Genomic DNA, 20,974 nt, shown 5'->3' with positions numbered 1-20,974 from the left:
CCTATATCTGTGCTAATTGCAGTCCGAAAACACTTATCAACTGTCTCTTTGTCCGAAACCAGCACTTTCGTACGTCCCTAATAAATAATTTGAAATTCATTTTCTAGTAAGTTTATGGTATCGTAAATTATCTCTATAAGGTATCACCATTGTCCATTTATTAGAATTAAAATCATTCTGAAAAATCTACCATAATAGTAGCATTTTTAATTAATTTTGGCAACTGCTTACATAACGTCAAATTCAGCTGTCAAATCAAGCAGCTGATCAGCGAAAATTTTACGAAAATTAATATTTATGTAATTATAGCAGTGGAACATCTCATTTGAGGTATATAGAGTTTATTAATAATATGTGTACAATCTAACAACTGCAATCTTGCAAGTGAAAGTGTGTGTACATTGTAATATTGTTTTGTTTAGATGCTGCGAAAGGTAGTTTTAGGGTCCGGGTTACTGGCTTTGGTGCCTACTGTGAAGGCGGCAACTCCCGTGCCGAATGAGCCGAGTGGTCCTGCGAAGCCTCCTCCCATGAGGCCGTCTGACCTGCCCATATACGAAGCGCCACACGCTGATTATGGGGAGTGAGTAAAACTTAACCTTTTTCTTTGTGATCTTGCTGTTTTAGAAAAAAGTATTGGTTATAACCGGTTACTGAAGACCTTTATTGTATATACCATATCTATTATTACTTGCTGCATATATTAGAAAGTTAGAAGTGTTGTTTTTTCAAGAAATTTTGATCTATCTGGTCTTAGATTAATAAAATCTAAGTATCTGGTTAATTCTGTTTCAATAATATTGCAGATTACAAAACATCCTTACAACTATGATCTTTATGTCTATAGGTTCATAGAGTCCAAATCAAAAGAACAGAAACCTGGTTACATCAAAACTGCACTGCTGACTCCAGTGAAGGCGGTGCGAGAGCAGGTTCAAAATGTTTGGGAACAAACAGACGCAGTTAAAAATACAGTGCAAGAGCACTACCATGAGGCTAGAGATAGATCAGATTGTAAGTACAGACATACTCTATTATCTAAAATTATAATTTTTTAAAAGTTTGTTCGTTCTTTTCAGCCAAATAACGTGTACTGCTGGATAAAGGCCTCCCCCAAGGGTTTCCACAATGACCTGTGTTTTTATAATGTAAACCTTGATGAAATTTAGTTAAACCCAATTTCTTGAACTTACTCAATATCAACCAAAAGAATATAAGTAACTTAAAGCCATCTCAGGCAGATTATCCTGAAAGCAATTTGAGTTTTATAGCTGGAGAGAGAATTTTAAATTATTAATTGCTGAGATTATCTTTTACATAACAAAACATATTATTATTATCTCATAGTTCTGAAAATATTGTATCGCCAATTATTTCAAACTATTTCAGGGATTGTGCAATACTTGCGTGAGGAAGAAAACAAGGAGGTGCGGTATGGAGCAGTTGCAATGGGAGGTCTCACTGGCTTCATATTTGGACTAAGGGGTGGAATCATCAGGGTAAGTATATTTTTACTTATAATAACCAACAAGCAGACTATGGTAATATAATTGCCACTTTATTGCCTTTGTGTTAAGGCCCAAAACCAATGAAAAATGTATCCCTGTGGCCTGTAATGATCTGTCCATTTACTTTTACATTCAACAAACTGTTATCACATAGTTACTTGGCAGGATTAAGGATAAGCCTGGGCAGCACATCAAAAGCGTCAAAGTATTCTTTCATATATTTTGTATTATATGTTTCTCAATAAGGGCGGCGCTAAAAGGAAGTTCGTGCGTTCCGACCTTTAGAGCCAAAGCCCGTTTAGAGACGTCGCGTCGTTTGTCTTACATAAAAATATCTGTGGCGGACACGCGAGCGGTGCCGCTTAGGCCTCAGCCTCGAACTTAGCGGGCAGCGGGGCGGGAGCGGCGGCGGCGCGGCAGCGGCAGGATCTTATGCGTGAAATCAAATAGACCGATTCTCGAAAACAGCGGCGCGGCAGCGGCGCCGGAGCGGGCAGCGGCGAGGGAGCGGGTAACGAGCGGGCAGCGCACTCCTTCTTTTGCCCACAATAAATCGAGCGTTAGGAATAAATTTGAATCGAAATAAAATTGTCGCCGTTGTTCAGACATTTCGTTTGCGAATAAAAACAAATATCTCGACAATACAAACCCCGAACACAACACTTCGCCGCTAAAGCGCCGCGCGAGCTGCCCGCTGGTTTCGAGAACGGGTCTGCGTTGCCCGCCCCGCTCCCGCGCCGCCGCCGCCGCCGCCCCGCTGCCCGCTAAGTTCGAGGCTGAGGCCTAAACGGCGAAATCTTTGCGGTGGGGCGCTGCAACCCATCGTGAGCTTTGGCTTTTATTTAATTAATGTTTTTTTACAATTACAGCGGCTGTTCTACACTGGCCTCGGTACCACCGGTATGGGTCTAGTGTGCTTCCCAGAACAAACTAAAGAGCTGATGAAGAGCAATGGTGCACTCGCGAAACAGTACATCAATATCGCGTACAACTTCTTATATGGAGGTAAATACAGACATCACTTACTTTTTTATCTCAATAGAAAGTAATGCAGGATTGATAAGATATGTATTCAGTTTGTAATGTCGAAGATAATATTTAACTTATCTATTTTTATAGAAAAATGATTTTGTTTGAAGATGATTTGATGACTAACTTCTTCAGAATCAGATTTATTCTATTTACATTTCTACATACGACCTGGGTCTGCGGGTGACTATGGGCGATGGTAATCACTTACCATCAGGTGATCCGTCTGCTCGTTTGCCTCTTGTCATTTAAAAAAAAAATGACTAGTGAGCGGAGCGGGTTAGCAAGAGATTTATACGCAACCGTAACCAATATCCAGTTCTTTATTCAACTATATCAGATAAATATCGGTCTATAGTCACATCAGATTGTACAAGGAATTCTTATTTCATCAGTAAAACCGGGTGATCCTCAACTCGAGGTCAAATTCCCTGAGCTGTCTTTCCCCAAAGACTTCTCGGAGTTTGTCGACCTGACCGTGTCAATGGCTGCATCAGTGAAGCAGGCAGTCATGCCGCCACCGTCTAAGGAACCCGACTCCAAGTCAGAGGAGAAAAAGGATTAGGTATAGATTGTAATGGTGGTGGTTTTCCTGCACGTAGGCATGGGCTTTCGATTTAGTTTAGACTTCTGGCATTCTCTTGACGATTTTGTTTTAACAGCATGTTTTTCGTTTCTTTCTGTTGTGCTGTGCCTGCTACGTTTTTGGTTGGTGTGTGATTTTACAGCATGGATTTTTCGTGGGCTTTCTTTAATTTTCTTTTGTATTGACGCTTCAAATAGAGTAACGTGGAAACTTGAGAATCGTTAGTAACATACTTAAGACATTGATTAATTTATTTTTTCAATATTACACATCTTGTGGTGGATAAATAGACCTTTTTAGTGTGCTACTGTTAGGCAATGCTTTTTTATGCTTGATCTGGTTGCGGATTTTTTTTTACCATAAAAGCTTCAATCCTATTGCATGTAACTGATTAATGCACGTTACCTATTATAAAAAATAATGTCTTCATGAAAAAAGATAATTATAGCCAAACCCGAAGGGCTGTATTGTATGTATACCATTAGATGTGACGTAGCTAAAGTGACTCTGGGTGCACTAAGAATATTGTATGCAAAATAACTGTTTAGCGCCGTCTCACATCTCTCATCTGCGCTTGCGTACAGACGTGAATGAAAACGCCACCTAATATCTGTTGATTTCTTACAACGCATCTCTTCCCCTCTCCTTTGAAAGAAATCCAGCCTTATACAAATGAGTGAGTACCTAGGTAACTAATATTTTTTGTTTATTATTTTACAGATTATTTATTTCGAGAAGACGTAGAAAGTCAAGCTGTACCCAGTACGTATACCTACATAGTTACCTAGCGGTAGATAGGCTCCCAGCTAGCTCAAAGAATATTTCTACCCTTATTGGTTTTTTACCTATGAAAATGTCACCAAGTATTTCTTTATTTTACAGCCACATCTTAACTATCAAGCAACATACAAACAGCAATGTAAACCTGTTAGTGAAAACTTAACTTATTGTCTGCTAGAATACAGTGTAAATTGAAAATAAATGTATATTTTTACATATCGTATTTTATTTAACCCTAAAAAGTACAATTCATTGAATTCCAATTTAAATGATTAACAGAACTGCATTATGCAAAAATCATTTCCTCTCGCCTCTTCTTGGTGACTACTGTGCCTGGCTTATGCTGAGCCTCTGGGTGATTCATCAATTCAGGAGGACATGTCGACACAGAGCTAGCTAATAAGACCTGTTTCAAATCGTAGAACAGAGCCGAATCCTCTTTCGTGACGAACGATATGGCTTTACCAGTCTTGCCAGCACGACCAGTACGACCGATACGATGCGTGTAGTCCTCAATAGTCTTCGCCATGTCGTAGTTGATGACAATACTGACGTCCTTGATGTCGATACCACGACCGGCGACGTCTGTCGCGACAAGTATATCTTTAGACCCGTTCTTGAGACTCGCAAGTGCGAAGTCACGCTGTTCTTGCCCTTTACCACCGTGCAATGTACACGCATTGAAGCCCAGCTTTTCGAGACCTTTCGCGAGCACGTCAGCCCCTTTCTTTTGATTGACGAAAATAATAATCGGAGGTTCCACTCCGCGTTGCAAAATCTCGGTCAGCTTCCTACGCTTCTCGTTCTCGCCAATCATGTGGACCACTTGTTCGGTTCTATCGACTGGTTTACCGACCGATCCTATGTAGACGATTGCCGGTCTTCGAAGGTAGCTTCGGGCTAAACGCTCCACAGCCGGAGGCATAGTTGCTGTAAACATCACAGTTTGTCTGTACTTCTTTTTAGTATTGTAATTGGCCAGCAGAACCGACGCATCCTCGGCTGCGTCAGTGTCCGGTTTGATGTTCGATACGGGCATGTATTCTAGAATTTTCTGCACATCAGGTTCAAAACCCATGTCAATCATACGATCGGCTTCGTCGAGTACCACGTATGTGCAGCGATTAAGTACTAGATAACGGTTTTCTAAAACATCAATGAGACGACCGGGCGTTGCAATAACGATTTCACAACCCAATCTCAGTTTGAAACCTTGCTCTTCACGAGATAAACCACCGACGACTACGACTGACGTGATTCCAAGTGGAATACCGAATTTGTTAGTCTCTTCCTCAATTTGTTGGGCCAACTCACGAGTTGGCGCCAATATGATAGCATACGGTCCTTGATCGGCGTCTTCCATGCGCTCACTCTTGGGCAATGATTGGATCCAAGTCAGAAGAGGTATGAGGAAAGCCAGTGTTTTACCAGATCCTGTTTCGGCGACACCAATGATGTCTCGATTTTGTAAACCAATAGGTATGGCTTGTCTCTGAATTGGTGTGGGGCTTTTGTATCCAACTTTGTTGATGATATCCATAATGTCTTGGTGGAAACCTGCCTCCTTCCAATTACGAATAGGGTTGGGGATTTTGCCACCTTTGATAGTGATATTATAATCTTCTCTAAAGATTCGCCAATCTCTTTCAGTCATTTCATCCTGGTCTTTCTCAGACCAGTGACGGTCATCCCATTTTTGTTTGTCTTCCTTCTTTTTTACTTTCTTCAACCTTATTTTCTCTTGTTCTTTCTCAAGTTCTGTTCTACGTTTCTCCAGAAGATTACCATAAAACTTACAGTGGTCTTTTTTCTGTGCCTTAATGTCTATGCCAGCAATATGACCTCTTCCAAAGAATTGTACTTGATGCCTTTCTTTGTACAGCTGATTGTAATCATTCGATGTGTCTTCTGAAGCATCCCAATCAAATACAAATTTTCTGTCATTGAGACGTCTCACTCTACGTTTCTTTTTGATGATTCCCAAGTAACGAGCTTTGATAGCTTCTTCTTCTCTTTCCTTGTCTTTAGTCTTGGATACTTCTTCATTTTTATCTTTTTTGTCATCACGACGGTCTCCTGCAGACTTCCTATCATCATACTTACGTTCCTCCCGCCTCTCTCTTTGCTCCCTTCTCCCTTCCTCTTCTCTTCTGTCTCTGTCCTCCTTATGCTTCTTTTCTTCATCCTTCTTAGAGTTGGAACTAGAACTACCAGTTAGATCAATAGTAGTTATTGAGGGTTTCTCCACATTGGCTCTCATAGCTTCAACCTGTTCACGACGCCTTTCTAATGCCAACGCTGCCCTTTGCTCTTTGGTTAAAAACACTGGTTTGCTTCGAGCTTCCTCTTCAGCCTTTTTCTTGGCGAGAAGTTCTTCTAAAGACAGTGGCTCACGTTTAACGGGTTTGGGCTCCATCTTTTTAGTATCTTCTTCCTCTTCTGGCTTTTCATCCTCTTTTTTCTTGCTCTTTTCTTTATCATCGTAACGCCTATCCTTCTCCTTACCGTCGCGTTTCTTCGGACTTCTGGAACGACCACGCTCCTTCCTCGGGCTCCGGGAACGTTCGCGTTCTTTCCTCGGGCTCCGCGATCTGTCTCTGTCTTTTCTGCCAGGACTGCGCGACCTGTCTCGCTCTTTCCGCGGACTCCGCGATCTTTCTCTGCGCTTTGTTTTATCCCGGTGAGAATCGCGGTCTTCGTGACGATCTCTTTCACGTCTTTCTCTAGAACGAGATCTTCGCCTTTCAGGACTTCTGTCTCTAGCCATGGCGGGTACTTTGGTTTTACTTTATTCGTAAACCATAACAAAGAGCTTGAGTGAGTGGAATTTTAACGAAAATTGTGAATGAAATACACAGGAAAATACAGAAAATAATGTAAACTTGCGTGCGACATCCAGGGGAAAATATTTTTGACAGTTCGCTCCACAGATGATATCGCTCGTTCGTTTGACGACTTTGACAGACGTCAAAAGCTAAAAATATTTGAACGGGCGAAAGTACGATTCAAATGGTGGAGAAACCATTGATTTGGAGTTCCGTTTCGCGAGTGTCAGTGGCTACACGTGTTTCTGGAATTCGAGCGTATTTATTTTGTAATTTCACTGTTTATTTTTAGAGAAAACCAATCCTAAGCTCAATTATCAATAAAACAACGGTGGTGGTAACTAACTTGCTCTATCCTTGGTAAGTACCTAGCAGAATGGAGGTGATTCCTCCCGATCCGCCTGATCCCCCAGATCAGGCCGCCGATATGGAGCTTTCCCCGCCTTTATTTTCCCAAACGGCTACCAAACGCCGTCTTGACACGGTAGGTGATACCGAGCCGGCTAAGAAGACGAATACAGATGGATCATTAACCCAAAACAACCAACTGATGTACACACACCCCTCACTTGTAATAGCCCCAAAAACATATACAGACGAAGACAAAGGCCCCTTCTTGGTTCATGTGTCTCACATAGAATCGGAACCTTCTTCTCCAGCCTTCATTCAACCTATGAGGTTTGGCAAATTCTTGGTGACCAATAAAATTCAGGGAATCATCTTAGACGGCGTTACAAAAATCGGCAGAAACAAGATCTCCGTCGAATTCATTTCAGCCAGTGCAGCAAATAACTTTCTAAACAATGACATTTTGCCTATGTACAAGTATGTTGCATTAATCCCCACTTACAATGTGACCCGCATGGGCCTCATTAGGAACATTCCTACTGACTGGTCTATGGAGGAACTTGCAGAATCTTTAACAACCCCCGACGGCTGTGGTATCCTCCTGAAGGCTCGTCGGTTAAATAGAAAACAGATTAGGGATGATAACCAAATATCGTGGGTCCCCACACAATCAGTTGTAGTAACATTCAAGGGACAAGTACTGCCACAAAGAGTCTTCTGCTGCCACAATTCCATCCCAGTCGAGACCTACCAACTCCCGACAATCCAATGCCTCAATTGTTGTCGGTTTGGTCACATCAAGGCTCAATGTAGGTCTAAACCTAGGTGCTATCGTTGCACTCAACCTCACACAGCAGAAGAATGTAATGTCACAGAGGCCAAATCCACTTGCATTAATTGTTTAGGTCACCACTTTGCAACAAACAAGTCCTGCCCAGAGCACTCTCGACAAAAGGCTATCAAAGTAACAATGTCTCAGGATAACATTTCCTACTCTCAGGCCTCCTCTCAGTTTCCTCCTGCCCGCAAATCATATGCGGACATTACTAAATCTCCATCCTCTCAAACCACCAGTCCTGCTTCTCAACCTCCCTTACGTCACTCCTCACACCCCAACCAAACGATCTCATACCGAAAGACCATTCCCCGAACATCCCGCCCTCATACTCCGTTAGATAAGGGTTACGATAAGCAGGCGCATCAAGCCATAATTGGTAACTGTGCCTCCTCCCTACCTAATGGTTGTGCCCTGAACGGTGACTCTTCTCCTTCCCTGGGAGAGGATAACCTTTTACAGATGGTTCTCTCTCTAATCATTCATATTGTTTCTGGTCGTAATACCGCCCTACCGCCCAACGTTGCGCAAATGCTTTCCCAAATCTCGCAGATAACTTCTAATAATAATGGACAAGGAGGTAGTCCAGTGGAACTGCCAAAGTATTAGGCGCAAAAAACATGAATTAACTTTTCTTATAAGTAAATACTCTCCATCAGTCCTAGCTATCTCGGAGACGTGGCTGGTTCCTGGTTCACATTTTCGTGTATCAGGATACGCATGCCTCCGGGATGATAGGAATGATGGCTACGCGGGAAGTGCCTTACTTGTAAGACGCTTCCTTCCCTATAATCAACTCCCCCTTCCTTCGCATAGTCAAGACATCAATGTCGTGGCTATACGAATATTTGATATCTCCCTTTTATCCGTATACATTCCCCGCCCTAACGCTTCCTCCATCAATGAACTGCGCTCTGCTATTCTATCTGTCCCTCCTCCAGTTATAATCTTGGGTGACTTAAATGCGCACCACGTTTTATGGGGCTCCTACCATTCCGACTCTCCAGGTTCATTGCTCCTAGACCTTTTGGATGAGCTTGACCTTTGTATTTTGAATAATGGTTGTCCAACAAGAAGATGTGCTCCAACCCAAAACCCAGCATCGGCCGTAGATGTGTCATTCTGTTCTCCAAATTTGACCTCACTTTGCTCATGGAAAGTCCTAAACAGCACATTTGGTAGTGATCATTTTCCCATTATAGTATCTTTGCCTAATAATAACTCCCCAATAAATCGCCCTCCTCCTCTTTTAAAATATAATTTAAATAAAGCTGACTGGCTTGCCTATCATGCATCAGTCAACGAAAAATTGAAAAATTTACCTTCAGTCAATAATGATAATGCCCTCTCAGTATACTCTGATTTTGTTAACACCTTACAAACATCAGCAGATGATCACATACCATTGAAAAATCCATCTCGGAAAATATCTCCTCCTTGGTGGGATTCTGAATGTACAGCCAGTGTCCAAAAACGTAAGGAATCTGAAAAAAGGTACAACCGTTCAATGACCATGGAGAATTACATCCTTTACCAAAAAATTGCTGCACAAACAAGAAAGTTTTTAGCCAAAAAAAAGAAGAAGGGATGGATAAACTTTTGTGAAAATATGTCTCCAAGGACCCCTTCCTCTATTGTCTGGAAACAAATTAAAAGATTCCGTATATCCTTAATCCCTATAAATGCCCCGTCTAACAACCCTACAGCTTGGCTAAATGATTTTGCGGATAAACTAGCCCCTCCCTTTGTTCCTTTTATGGATAGCCTCCCTTCTATAAGTTGTTTTCTTCCCCAATCAAATATTCTAGATCGGCCCTTCTCCTTTGAAGAACTTTTATCAGCTCTTGACGGCTTAAAGGATTCATCTCCTGGAGCAGATGGAATTCCTTACTCTTTTATAATTAAATCTCCGGAAAGTGCCAAACTTCTCTTCCTAAATTTAATAAATTCGTTTTTTGACCAAGGTACTCTACCGGAAGCTTGGAAACAACAAATTATAATTCCTATTCCTAAACCAGGAAAAGAACCTTTGGATCATAACTCTTATCGTCCCATAGCCCTTTCTTCCGTTCTCCTTAAAATAATGGAACACATACTTAAAAATCGCCTCGAATGGTTCTTGGAATCAAATAACATTTTGGATAAATCCCAATTTGGTTTCCGTAAAGGCTTTAGTACTTTAGATAGTCTAAGTATTCTAACGACGGATATTCGCGTAGCTTTTAAAAATAAGGATTACCTCGTTGGGGTCTTCTTGGATATAGCGTCTGCGTACGATAACGTGTTGCTCCCAATACTCAGGCAAAAATTGCTCTATCTGAGTATCCCGGAGAAACTGGTACGTCTCATCTGCAACACGTTGATGTCACGATCAATAGCAGTGAGATACCAAGACTCTATAGTTCCCCGTTTAGTCTGGAAAGGGCTCCCGCAAGGATCTGTACTCAGCCCTTTACTTTACAGCATTTACACATACGATCTTAGTAGAACTGTAGACTCTTTTTGCAGTATCCTTCAGTACGCAGATGACATTGCCCTCTATCATTCATCCAAATCTATATCCGAAACAAGTTCGCGCCTAAACTCTGCTCTGGAGTATCTTAATGCCTGGATGACAAATCATGGACTATCTATTTCAGTTCCAAAATGTAGTTGCGTCACTTTTACTCGAAAACGTAACACACCAGAGGTTGATATAACATTAAACGGTGATAGCGTTCCTTGTGACAACCAAGTGAAGTTCCTAGGTATGATTTTAGACTCTCGGTTATCAGGTATTCCCCATTTCAATTACATTCTTGGTAAGGCTGAAAAAGGGCTAAATATCCTCCGTGCCCTTTCAGGTACCTGGTGGGGTGCACATCCATACTCACAAAAATTACTTTATAACGCCATTGTCCGCAGCCACTTTGATTATGCTTCATTTCTTTTAGACCCCTGTAATAAATCTGCTCTTGAAAAACTTAATAAAACCCAATCCAAATGTCTACGTATAATACTGGGAGCTATGAAATCCTCACCTATTAATGCTCTCCAAATTGAATGTGTGGAACCTCCCCTATATTTGCGTAGACAATACCTAAGTGACCGGTTTTACGTTAAAATCACTCAAAATTCCAATCACCCTTTGAATGAAAAACTGGCTCTCCTCTCTTCACTAAGTAGCTCTGCTGACTCCTCTCAGAGTTCACCTTGTGTTTTGTTGAGTTACCAAAAATTTAACCGCCTCCCTACTCCAATTGAAAAAATTCCATTGAATCCTCTTTTCAGCAATAGCTATGATTCCCTTCTTTTCCATCCCTCAATAATCCTTAACTTTGGCATTTCTAAGGACTCCTGCTCAGCTGGTCAGGAATTTATCAATATTGTCTCTGAGCACTGGCAAGGCTGGCTAAAAATTTACACTGATGCCTCCAAGCTAGATGAGGGTGGATGTACTGGCGCTGCAGTCTGGATACCTTCATACAGAATAGCACTAAGTTTTAAGTGTCCACCAGTTACATCAGTCTTCACCGGAGAATCAGTCGCTATATTAGAGGCTATTCGTTATTCTATCTCTCACCACCTTAATAACACCTTAATCTTTACCGACTCTTTGAGCTGCCTCCAGTCTATCGTAGCTAACCCATTTAAATCCAAATCCAAATTTCCTATCATCTTCAAAATTAGAGAAGCCCTTTTTGAGAGTAAACAGCGTGGCTTAAATATCGTTTTAGCCTGGATCCCAAGCCACCGAGGTATCCCTGGCAATGAAACTGTAGACACATGTGCTAAAAATGCTATATCCACAGGTTCACTTGATCATTATAAATTATTTGCACATGATGTCTCTTCGCTCCCACGTAAACACCTATTCAAGTCATGGAATACTCACTGGGCTAACTCCAAGAGATACGTAGGCAAATATTATGCTGATATCCAACAGGATATTCCCTCTAGACCTTGGTTCTTCAAACACCCCCACTTGCCAAAAAGGACAGTGTCCATTATCTCTCGCCTGCGTATAGGTCACGCATGTACCCCTGTTCATCTTGCCAAAATGCGGATTAAGGATAGCTCCATATGCGAATGCGGCTTGGATGAAGGAACAGCTAACCACATATTTTTCAACTGCCCCAAAATTGACCATTCATTATACGACTTCCTTCCTAAAAAATTCCCTTTTCCGACTAACCTTAAATGTGTCCTTAACTTTACTAATCCCCATACTTTGAAATCTCTAGTTAAATTTATTAACATTAACAAAATTAATTTGTAACAGGCAAGAGCTAGCAGAAAACTAAACCTCCACATTTGTGTTTATTTTCATGTGTTATGTTTATGTATTGTGTTGTCTTATTTGTGATGTCTCTTTGTTTTAGGTATTTTGCTTAGCATAGGTACCTTTGAAAATTTAAATTTATCAAAATACCTATACCGTGTAAAAGCTGCGCACGTGATATTGGCGGAACAGTGTGCCCTGTGGCGAAAAACACAAGTTCATCGCCATTAATAAGAAGAAGAAGAAGAAGAACCATTGATTTAATTTTCTGAGAAGAAACCATAAAAAATCTATAAAGATCCAGACGCTCTGCTGCTATTTGTATCTATCTATTGATAAATGAATAGTGAACATGAATAGATTAGGTAGCCTAAAACTGAAAATATGAAAGAATGTGTTTAAAAATGTTTCTGAGACTCGAAAAAATTTCATTTTCCATATTATGGTCAAGGTCATGGCCATAAATATGGATAGGTCATGGCCTTCTTAACTGCGATTAGAATGACATTTACGATGAGTCGGTCAAATAAAATTGACACGTGGGATTATTTTGACTGGATCCCAGCGTGATAAATTATTTTAATAATTTAATATTTTCTTTGATTTTGCACTTTGCAGTAAAACGCACAGAGCACGCACGTAGAAATATTTCAAATGATTCCTTATTGTAATAATTATAATATTTTTTTCAATAAGTTATGGAGTTTTCAAACTTAAATGTTAGTCTAACCTCGGCAGCGGTTTTATTGGGATGTGCTGGTCTAACTTACTGGTTTTATTACAAAAACAAGCTCCGCGATGCATCTAATGCCTTCAAGTACTTGACTATCAAAGTTGTGACTAATGAAACATTGTGCAATGAAGTAATACTTGAATTAAAGAGGTATGTCTATCATTATTTCTTTTGCGTTTTTCTTCAAATAAATTCATAATTTATTCAGGCTTAGACTAAACTACATGTGTACAGAATACTTATAAAGGTAAATATTAAATTAATCATAAATAATTCAATATTTATCATAATCTCGATAGGTACTTAAAGTAAAACATAAAATTAGTTTCCTCTTAATTTATTTTTATGAATGTTTATTTGATTTTTAGGAGATGCCAGTCTCATCATGCCATAGGTTTTGACTGTGAGTGGGTGACAGAGCATGGCAAGAGAAATCCTGTGGCGCTGCTGCAACTCTCTTCGTTTGACGGATACTGTGGTTTAATACGTCTAAATCAATTAAAATATGTACCTGAGTCATTGAAGGTATGTTACTATTTACTCTATTTAAATAAATATTGTATAGCTATGAAATTATGTATTTTTTTAAGATTCTTAAAAATTTAAAATTTCTTTTTTTTTAAAATTACAACATTCTCAATTCCTAAAAAGATTTGTTATTTTTTTTAAGAAAAGCCAAAAAAAATTATAAACAATTAATTAACATTTCAGGAACTTTTAGAAGACAAGACTATTTACAAAGTGGGCTTGGCCCCTAGTGACGATGCACGGTACCTCCACCAAGACTACGGCGTTGTAACAGAAGGCACTCTGGACTTAAGGCACATAGCCCACTTGGTTGGGCACAAGGTCGGTGGGCTCGGGGCCTTATCCCAGTCCTTACTGGGCGTTGTCTTGGACAAAAGTTGGAGGGTAAGTTTCAAGACGTTTTAAAATAAAACTAAACTTTAATATTTTAATGCAAAACAATAAAGATACGCAGTTTTTATATTTTTTACCTCTAAATTACAATTTAACATCTGATGTACCTACGGTGGGCCAAAAGTTCCAGTTATCCCATTTCCGTATTTTCTCTTGCTCTCATCAAATGGCGATTCTTTGTGATAGAATGAGACGATATGACCAGAAATGGGTAGCTGGACATGTGGCCCATAGGACAGATAACAGCACATTAAGAAAAACACTGTGGCATCTTAACTTAATCTTAAGTAGTTGTGATAAAGACAACTTTGCAACAAAGATGTGTTTTAGTCTGATTTGCTTCTGTTGTCTGCACTACATGATGCAATGAATGAATGAATTATGAGTTTGTTGACATCAACTACTGTTATCATTTATTCTAAGTAACAGACCTAATCTACCTACACATATCTTTGTCCTTTGTTTCACTATTACTCATTACTTTCATTTTCTATAAGTTTTTGAACACTTATGAGTTTTAATAAAGGGAAAGAATTTTTTTTTACAAATATGTGTGTACTAGCGGCCGCCCGCGACTTCGTACGCGTGGATCCCGATTTACCCCCTTAGGGGTTGACTTTTGCAAAATCCCGTCTTAGTGAGCCTACCTACGTTCTAAAAGAAACCCCCATGCAAAATTTGAGACTCCTAGCACTTGTAGTTTATGAGATTTCGTGATGAGTGAGTCAGTCAATCAGTGCCCTTTCACTTTTCTAAATATAGATTGTACATATAAATAATTATTTTACCCTCAAATAGACTTTGTCTCATAACTTTTAAACCTTATTTTTCTGAGCTAAGGTCCATAAACAAAAACAAAATGTTTAGCTACTTTTTCTTAACCTAGCTGTTGGTTACAGATTAGATGCAGTGACTGGGAGGCCGAGGATCTCTCCACGAGGCAGGTCCGATACGCGTCGGCCGACGCGCACGTCGCTATCAAGATGTTCGTCCGCCTCGTCAACGATCTGAATAAAAACAACCGTTGGTTGTCAACGAAGAGGAACGGAGAGATTTGGGACAACCTCGACAAGTTCTGCTGGCAGTACTGCGATATACGTTTTAAGACGAATAAGATGGACAGACAAGGGAAAAATGAGTAAGTTTTCGATTCAAAAAACTTGTTTATAAATTGGCCTATGGGCTATCACCATGCGTACATAATTCACAGCCTATTCACATGGTGCTTGTTTCATTGTTTCTTTATTTTCGGGTATATTATTTGTTTCTATCACTCATGCTTGCATCTAGTTATGAATGAAAGGGATGGAAGAAAACACAAAACTTATGTTACTGCCGCTATGTGCTTCGCGCCAAATCGCATATGCATGTTTTTTATTAGGGCAGGCACCCATAACTTTACCTATCTATCGCCCGTATTCACAAACGATGCTTGCTTACGTGAAGCAGCAAATCGAACGCATAGCGTTGAATAGAGCTCATAGTAATGTTTGTGAATACGGGTGTATGTATTTAGCCATATTTCGCATTACAATATTACAATATTTCCAGCACCTAATCTTGTGACAGAGTGAGAAACATCTATTCTTACTAGCTTTCCGCCCGCGGCTTCGCCCGTGTGGAATTTTGTCTGTCACAGAAAAACAATATCGCGCGCGTATTTGCTTACCGTTTAGACCTACCCTGGACTACGACAAACATTTTAAAACCAAAATCAGCTCAATCGGCCTAGCCGTTCTCGAGTTTTAATCAGACTAACGAACATCAATTCATATTTATTTATATAGATTACAATCTTTCCAGCACTTCTTCTTCTTTTTTTCGTGTCTGGTAAGAGAGTGACAAACATCATCTATCTCTCTTTTGCATTTATTATTATGTTTATTTTCTGTTCACAGCTCTAACAAAGTAAAGCAGTTGAAGAAGAAAGATAAAGAGTTGGTTTCGAGCAAGCGGTACCCGCACGCGGTGCGCTCCCGGCCGCTCTACCATAATTGCTTCCTGCAGGCGCCCGATGGCGACCTACTGTGCACTTGTGACGACAGAAAAGCTATGTGGTAAGGATATTTCGCAAACATTTTGAAAACTGTTAAATAATGTAGTGGTCGCCCCAAGCAAACTTGGCGGCACACTGTAGCAGACGAGACGAAGAAAATCGGCAAGACTTGGAGCAAGATCAAACGCGAAGCTCAAGACCGATCGCGATGGAGGACAATAAAATTGTGGACGCCCTCTGCCCCATCTAGGACCTTAAGTCAAGTAAGCCAAATAATGTAGTTGAAAGCACATCAGATTTTTGTTGTGAAATATCACTTATTTCAAGTACATAAGATACAGCATTTATAACCCGTCGAGTTAACTGCGCACCAGGCAGCCGTGACGTCACATCGACGCTCTGGTACGGACGAGTCGCATTCCGGCGAGGTGCGCAGTTAACTTGACCGGGTTGTAATGTAACATTTTGCTGAGTGGGTATTTCGTTTATTTCTTTTCCACTACATTTTCGTGTTTCTTAGTACTTAAATACTTAATCATTAAAAAAAATATAGCAAAAGCATTTTTCCTCGCACGTGAGACTGTTAAAAATATTCTCCTCTCTTTTCTCCCAAAGGTACGTCGAGAAACAGATAGCAGACGTGGTTAAAGACGACCCATTAACCGTCCGCCTTCGCTTCGAACCATCTGGACGGGCTAACGGCAGCGTGGGCGCATACTACAAGCTCACTAAAGAAAATAAATGTGTCGTCTGTGGCGCTGGTAACATCTACATTCGGAAGAACGTCGTGCCTAGAGAGTATAGGAAATATTTCCCTGGTGAGTGTAAAGTCACATCCTCATCATCATCATTTCAGCTACCGATTTTGCCATGCATTTTGCTTACCTATACGAAGTTGATAGTAATCAATGAAAGTTTAAACTAATGATCAACGCGCGTTTAACTTTTTGTTCGTCCAAACCAACGCGTGCAGCCATTTTAGGTCTATGTATTTGCAATTAATTTGGAAATCATGAACTAATAGTGACAAGCGCGTGTTATTCCAAACATACTCCATGGAGAAATAGCGTTATCAAAGCTCATTCAGCTCAATCGTCGCTTGCCTCTCTAACTGACGTATCTGACATTTTTTTCGAAACTGAGTTATCTACATCATCTTAATCAATTTTGCAAGACGAATCGATCTGTCTAAGCGCCTGAAAATCTTGTAAAATGTCAGTTACGTCAATTAGAGAGGCAAGCGACGAAATGATGTCATATCCTGTCCAGATTTTATGAAGTGTGCTATAGTGTACACACTGTCTATTTCAAAAGTAATAGAGAGTGGGAAATCATTTATTTATATCTATTTATTATTCCAGAAGTGATGAAAGAACACTCCTCCCACGATGTGGTCCCGTTATGCGTGCCTTGCCACCAGCGAAGCAACATCAGCGACCAGGCCGTGCGTGAGCGGTTAGCAGACAAGTGTAGCGCGCCGCTTGACGTCAAGCGGTCCGCCAAGTACGCAGAGGATGTTACCTGCAAGTGAGACTCGACTTTATTTGTAAAGCGATAGGTTTTATAACGCAACGTCAGCGACCAGGCCGTGCGCGAGCGGTTAGCAGACAAGTGCAGCGCGCCGCTTGACGTCAAGCGGTCCGCTAAGTACGCAGAGGATGTTACCTGCAAGTGAGACTCGACCTTATTTGTAAAGCCATAGGTCTTATAATGCAACGTCAGCGACCAGGCCGTGCGCGAGCGTTTAGCAGACAAATGTAGCGCGCCGCTTGACGTCAAGTGGTCCGCTAAGTACGCAGAGGATGTTACTTGCAAGTGAGACTCGACTTTATTTGTAAAGCAACAGGTCTGATAGTGCAACATCAGCGACCAGGCCGTGCGCGAGCGGTTAGCAGACAAATGTAGCGCGCCGCTTGACGTCAAGCGGTCCGCCAAGTACGCAGAGGATGTTACCTGCAAGTGAGACTCGACCTTATTTGTAAAGTCATAGGTCTTATAGTTGAATGCAGCACGGCAAAGTCAGCAACTAAGGAAGTTGTCACCTGCGAGACTCGACCTTATTTGTAAAGCGACAGGTCTCATAGTGCAATGTCAGTGATCAGGCCGTGCGCGAGCGGTTAGCAGATAAATGCAGGGCACCTCGGCGTCAAGAAAACGGTCAAGTACGCACAGGACCTCACCTGCAAGTGAAATTCGACCTTATTTGTACAGCCATAGGTCTCATATTGCAACTCACAGCGATATACGCAGGGCGCGCCCGTCAGCGTCGCTTGTGAACCATAGACAACTACCACGACAATATTTTTTTAAACTAGGCAAAATGCCAATGTCTAATGCCGTAACGTAATATTTTTTGTTACAGAAAAATAAGATCAGCCGCCCGCGCGTTACTTCTCCAGTCCAAGAAACACGTGTTACCGGAAGAGAGACGCAAGAAATTAGAGGCGGTGTTGCTAGATCACTACAAGGAGCATGCAAAAATCACGGAGGAACTGCTTGCGGAGGCTTCGGAGATCCAAGTTATGTACGTATAAACAATGTAGGCTAGTTTTCAAACGTAAGATTTTGTAATGTAACTCTAACGAAAAAATGTTGTATTGAATCAGCAGGCTAGGAAACACGCCGTGATAAAATCTTATCGATGATTTTAGACCACAAAATCTTATCGCGTAAAATCGATAAAATAGCGCGATAAAAGTTTATCGCGGCGCGCATACTAGGTCCACTGATGTATTTTTTACAGTTAGTGTATTGTTGTTTTTTTTAGATTCGTTGATTTATAGTGGTGATTAAAAATGTCATCCCGTTTTCACGATCAATACCAATTTTTCAATTTTTAAGTGACCACTATGAAAAGAAAATTCCTGTTATATGTCACCAAAGAAATCACGTAATTTAAGAAGACAGCTTAGGCATAGGCCAGCTCTTGCTCTTTAACAATAAAATGACACTCAACATATCTGATTACAGTCTTGCGACTGATTGCAGAAATTATTATCACAAAAAAAAAATCACCATAGGGGTTACTTATAAATTAGAGATTGATGGTGAAAACGGGCATCAGTCTCTTGTTCTCAGTTTTAAATGTAATAAAATTCGAAAATTTTAAATCATAGATATTATAATTAGAGATGAAACGGATATCCGGTAACTATCCGGTAGGCCGGATATCCGGCCTAAATTTACTATCCGGCCGGATACCGGATAGTAACTCACTATCCGGCCGGATACCGGATATTAAAAAACTACGACAATTTCCTATTAATAAAATGAAATAAATTAATCTTTGAGGTAAATATCAATTAAATGGCTTATAATACTGACGGCTTTTATCTTAAGTTCCAAAAAGTTACAAAAAAGCCATATTAAGGCCTTTCAAAAAACTAATTTATTTTTCTGAGCAATTCACTCTAATGACAAATACATAAATAGTAAATATCTGTCAATGTCGAAATATTTCCAAATAAAATAGGCGATCTTTTTTTTACTGATCGTCTGTGGGCTGAATGTGAGTTTACATCAAACGCGCTCACTAGTGAGCGCGTTTAAAAAATGTATGAAAATTTTAGTTTTTGAACGTTTCCCGCTAGGGGCGCTGTACAATCCGTCATACATTTAATGACATTTTTTGACGCGCTCACTAGTGAGCGCGTTTGATGAAAACTCTCACTAGGCCCTCTGATGACATGATGCAGTTCAGTCAGATTACGCAGCAAGTAAACTAATTTAATTTTCGCTATTCAATCACACACTCACGATGGCAACCGAAATCGCCCGAATTGATCTGCGCCCTAGACCAGTGGCAAAATCTGGCATTCCATTCGGACGGATTCGATTTTCAAAAAGTTTGACTAGTCTAGTCTACTAATAGACCCACTGGTCGCGTTCGAAGCACCTGTGCGGCGCTAAACTCGTCACGACATACAACGAGACAATTGGGCCAACTATCCGGCCGCCGGATATCCGGCTATCCGGCCTAGCAGCTGGCCGGATATCCGGTATCCGGCCAAACAACTATCCGTTTCATCTCTAATTATAATCTACTGTATCCTCAGGTTCGAAAACTCCGATTACGAGAGCCACGGGCAGAAGGTGGTGGAATATTTCGTGGCGCACGGAGGGCTCTTGCAGCTGGAACAGATGTGGCGCGAGCACTTCCTGCAGACCATGCGGCCGCAGCACATGCCCGAGCTGTGGTCCGTCAGGCACAACGAGGAAAGGTATACAATATCGTCATTTTAGAGCGCTTTGATTAAGCTTTGAGTTTAGCGCCTAAATTCATAACCCTGTTGAGGCTAAAAAGAGCAATGAAAACTGAAACTATGTTGGAACCATAGACAACAAATATATCAACCGCCAATATTTTTTTTAATTTAAAATGTCTTCTTCATTTATTGCTACAGCTATGCACTTTCGTTTTTTGCCACTATAATAGACAAGTATTGTAATAGGATTTTTTTAAATTATATGAAATACATTCTAAAGTTCAGCTCCTAAAACCGAATTCCTTTATAAAATAATATTTTGGTAATTTTCAGATTGCGTATAAGGCTTAGCGAAGGGCGACTACCTAAAGAAGATATGAAATTGATCGGAATCACAGGCTGGCTGACGTGATTTGATTTATTAATATTATTTGTGTATTTATTAAATAAATAGTTATGTCTTTATGAACAATTCGAATGAAATGAAAAACTTTTACATTATGATCAGCAAAAAATATGAAAAGTAATATTTTATTTTTCAACATGACTGTTTAACTGCATTTTGTGATCAAGACTGTATCAATGAAAACTATTTTTTTACTGTCTAGAACGATACGTATTTTAATTTTTAAAGGGTAAAACTCGCTTAAGCAAAGTGTAAATGTAAATCTCATGTCTTGTTAATAATTATTGTACATATCTAAAATAGAACTAGTGGCCTGTGTTGACTGTAATATTCTTTGACTAAATAAAATATTAGTTTACATCTCAATGTGTGATCTATAATTTATTTCTCCCTAATGAGATTCTTGTGGCGGAGTTTTGTAGGTTTGTTGTCATGAGATTAATTTATGATTAAAACTGAGGATTCAGAATCAGAATCAGAATTTTATTTGCGTAAAAACATGGTATATAAAGATGTTACAGAATTCAGTGGTGCACGTTTC

General features: G+C 40.3%; 3 protein-coding genes across 4 annotated transcripts; 2 read left to right on the top strand and 1 right to left on the bottom strand.

The window, feature by feature from the left end:
* Window positions 1-219: 219 nt before the first annotated feature.
* LOC135085128 (MICOS complex subunit MIC27) lies at window positions 220-4,119 on the top strand. Of its 2 annotated transcripts, XM_063979894.1 has the most exons (8): window positions 220-330; window positions 423-583; window positions 848-1,014; window positions 1,390-1,499; window positions 2,378-2,513; window positions 2,933-3,102; window positions 3,844-3,885; window positions 4,006-4,119. In XM_063979894.1, exons 2-6 carry the CDS (start codon window positions 423-425, stop codon window positions 3,100-3,102), a joined length of 744 nt encoding a protein of 247 aa, XP_063835964.1. In that variant the 5' UTR covers window positions 220-330; the 3' UTR covers window positions 3,844-3,885; window positions 4,006-4,119. The 2 variants fall into 2 exon arrangements, with proteins under 2 accessions (XP_063835964.1, XP_063835956.1); XM_063979886.1 differs by having other exon boundaries at window positions 3,844-4,119.
* On the bottom strand, window positions 4,110-6,829 carry LOC135085116 (probable ATP-dependent RNA helicase DDX23). The gene has a single exon (XM_063979878.1). It carries the CDS (start codon window positions 6,668-6,670, stop codon window positions 4,190-4,192), a length of 2,481 nt encoding a protein of 826 aa, XP_063835948.1. The 5' UTR covers window positions 6,671-6,829; the 3' UTR covers window positions 4,110-4,189.
* A 5,875-nt stretch (window positions 6,830-12,704) lies between these two features.
* Window positions 12,705-20,799, top strand: LOC135078976 (exonuclease 3'-5' domain-containing protein 2). Its single transcript, XM_063973587.1, has 11 exons — window positions 12,705-13,055; window positions 13,274-13,430; window positions 13,617-13,817; window positions 14,726-14,964; window positions 15,725-15,883; window positions 16,438-16,640; window positions 17,184-17,350; window positions 17,678-17,781; window positions 18,185-18,346; window positions 19,878-20,042; window positions 20,361-20,799. The coding sequence occupies exons 1-11, from the start codon at window positions 12,871-12,873 to the stop codon at window positions 20,437-20,439; spliced, it is 1,821 nt and encodes a 606-aa protein (XP_063829657.1). The 5' UTR covers window positions 12,705-12,870; the 3' UTR covers window positions 20,440-20,799.
* Window positions 20,800-20,974: the final 175 nt, after the last annotated feature.

Source organism: Ostrinia nubilalis, chromosome 2 (genome assembly GCF_963855985.1).
Source record: "Ostrinia nubilalis chromosome 2, ilOstNubi1.1, whole genome shotgun sequence".
In the NCBI taxonomy this organism is placed as follows: domain Eukaryota; kingdom Metazoa; phylum Arthropoda; class Insecta; order Lepidoptera; family Crambidae; genus Ostrinia; species Ostrinia nubilalis.
Note: the sequence above shows the minus strand (reverse complement) of the source record. Positions and strands in the feature narration are given on the sequence as shown.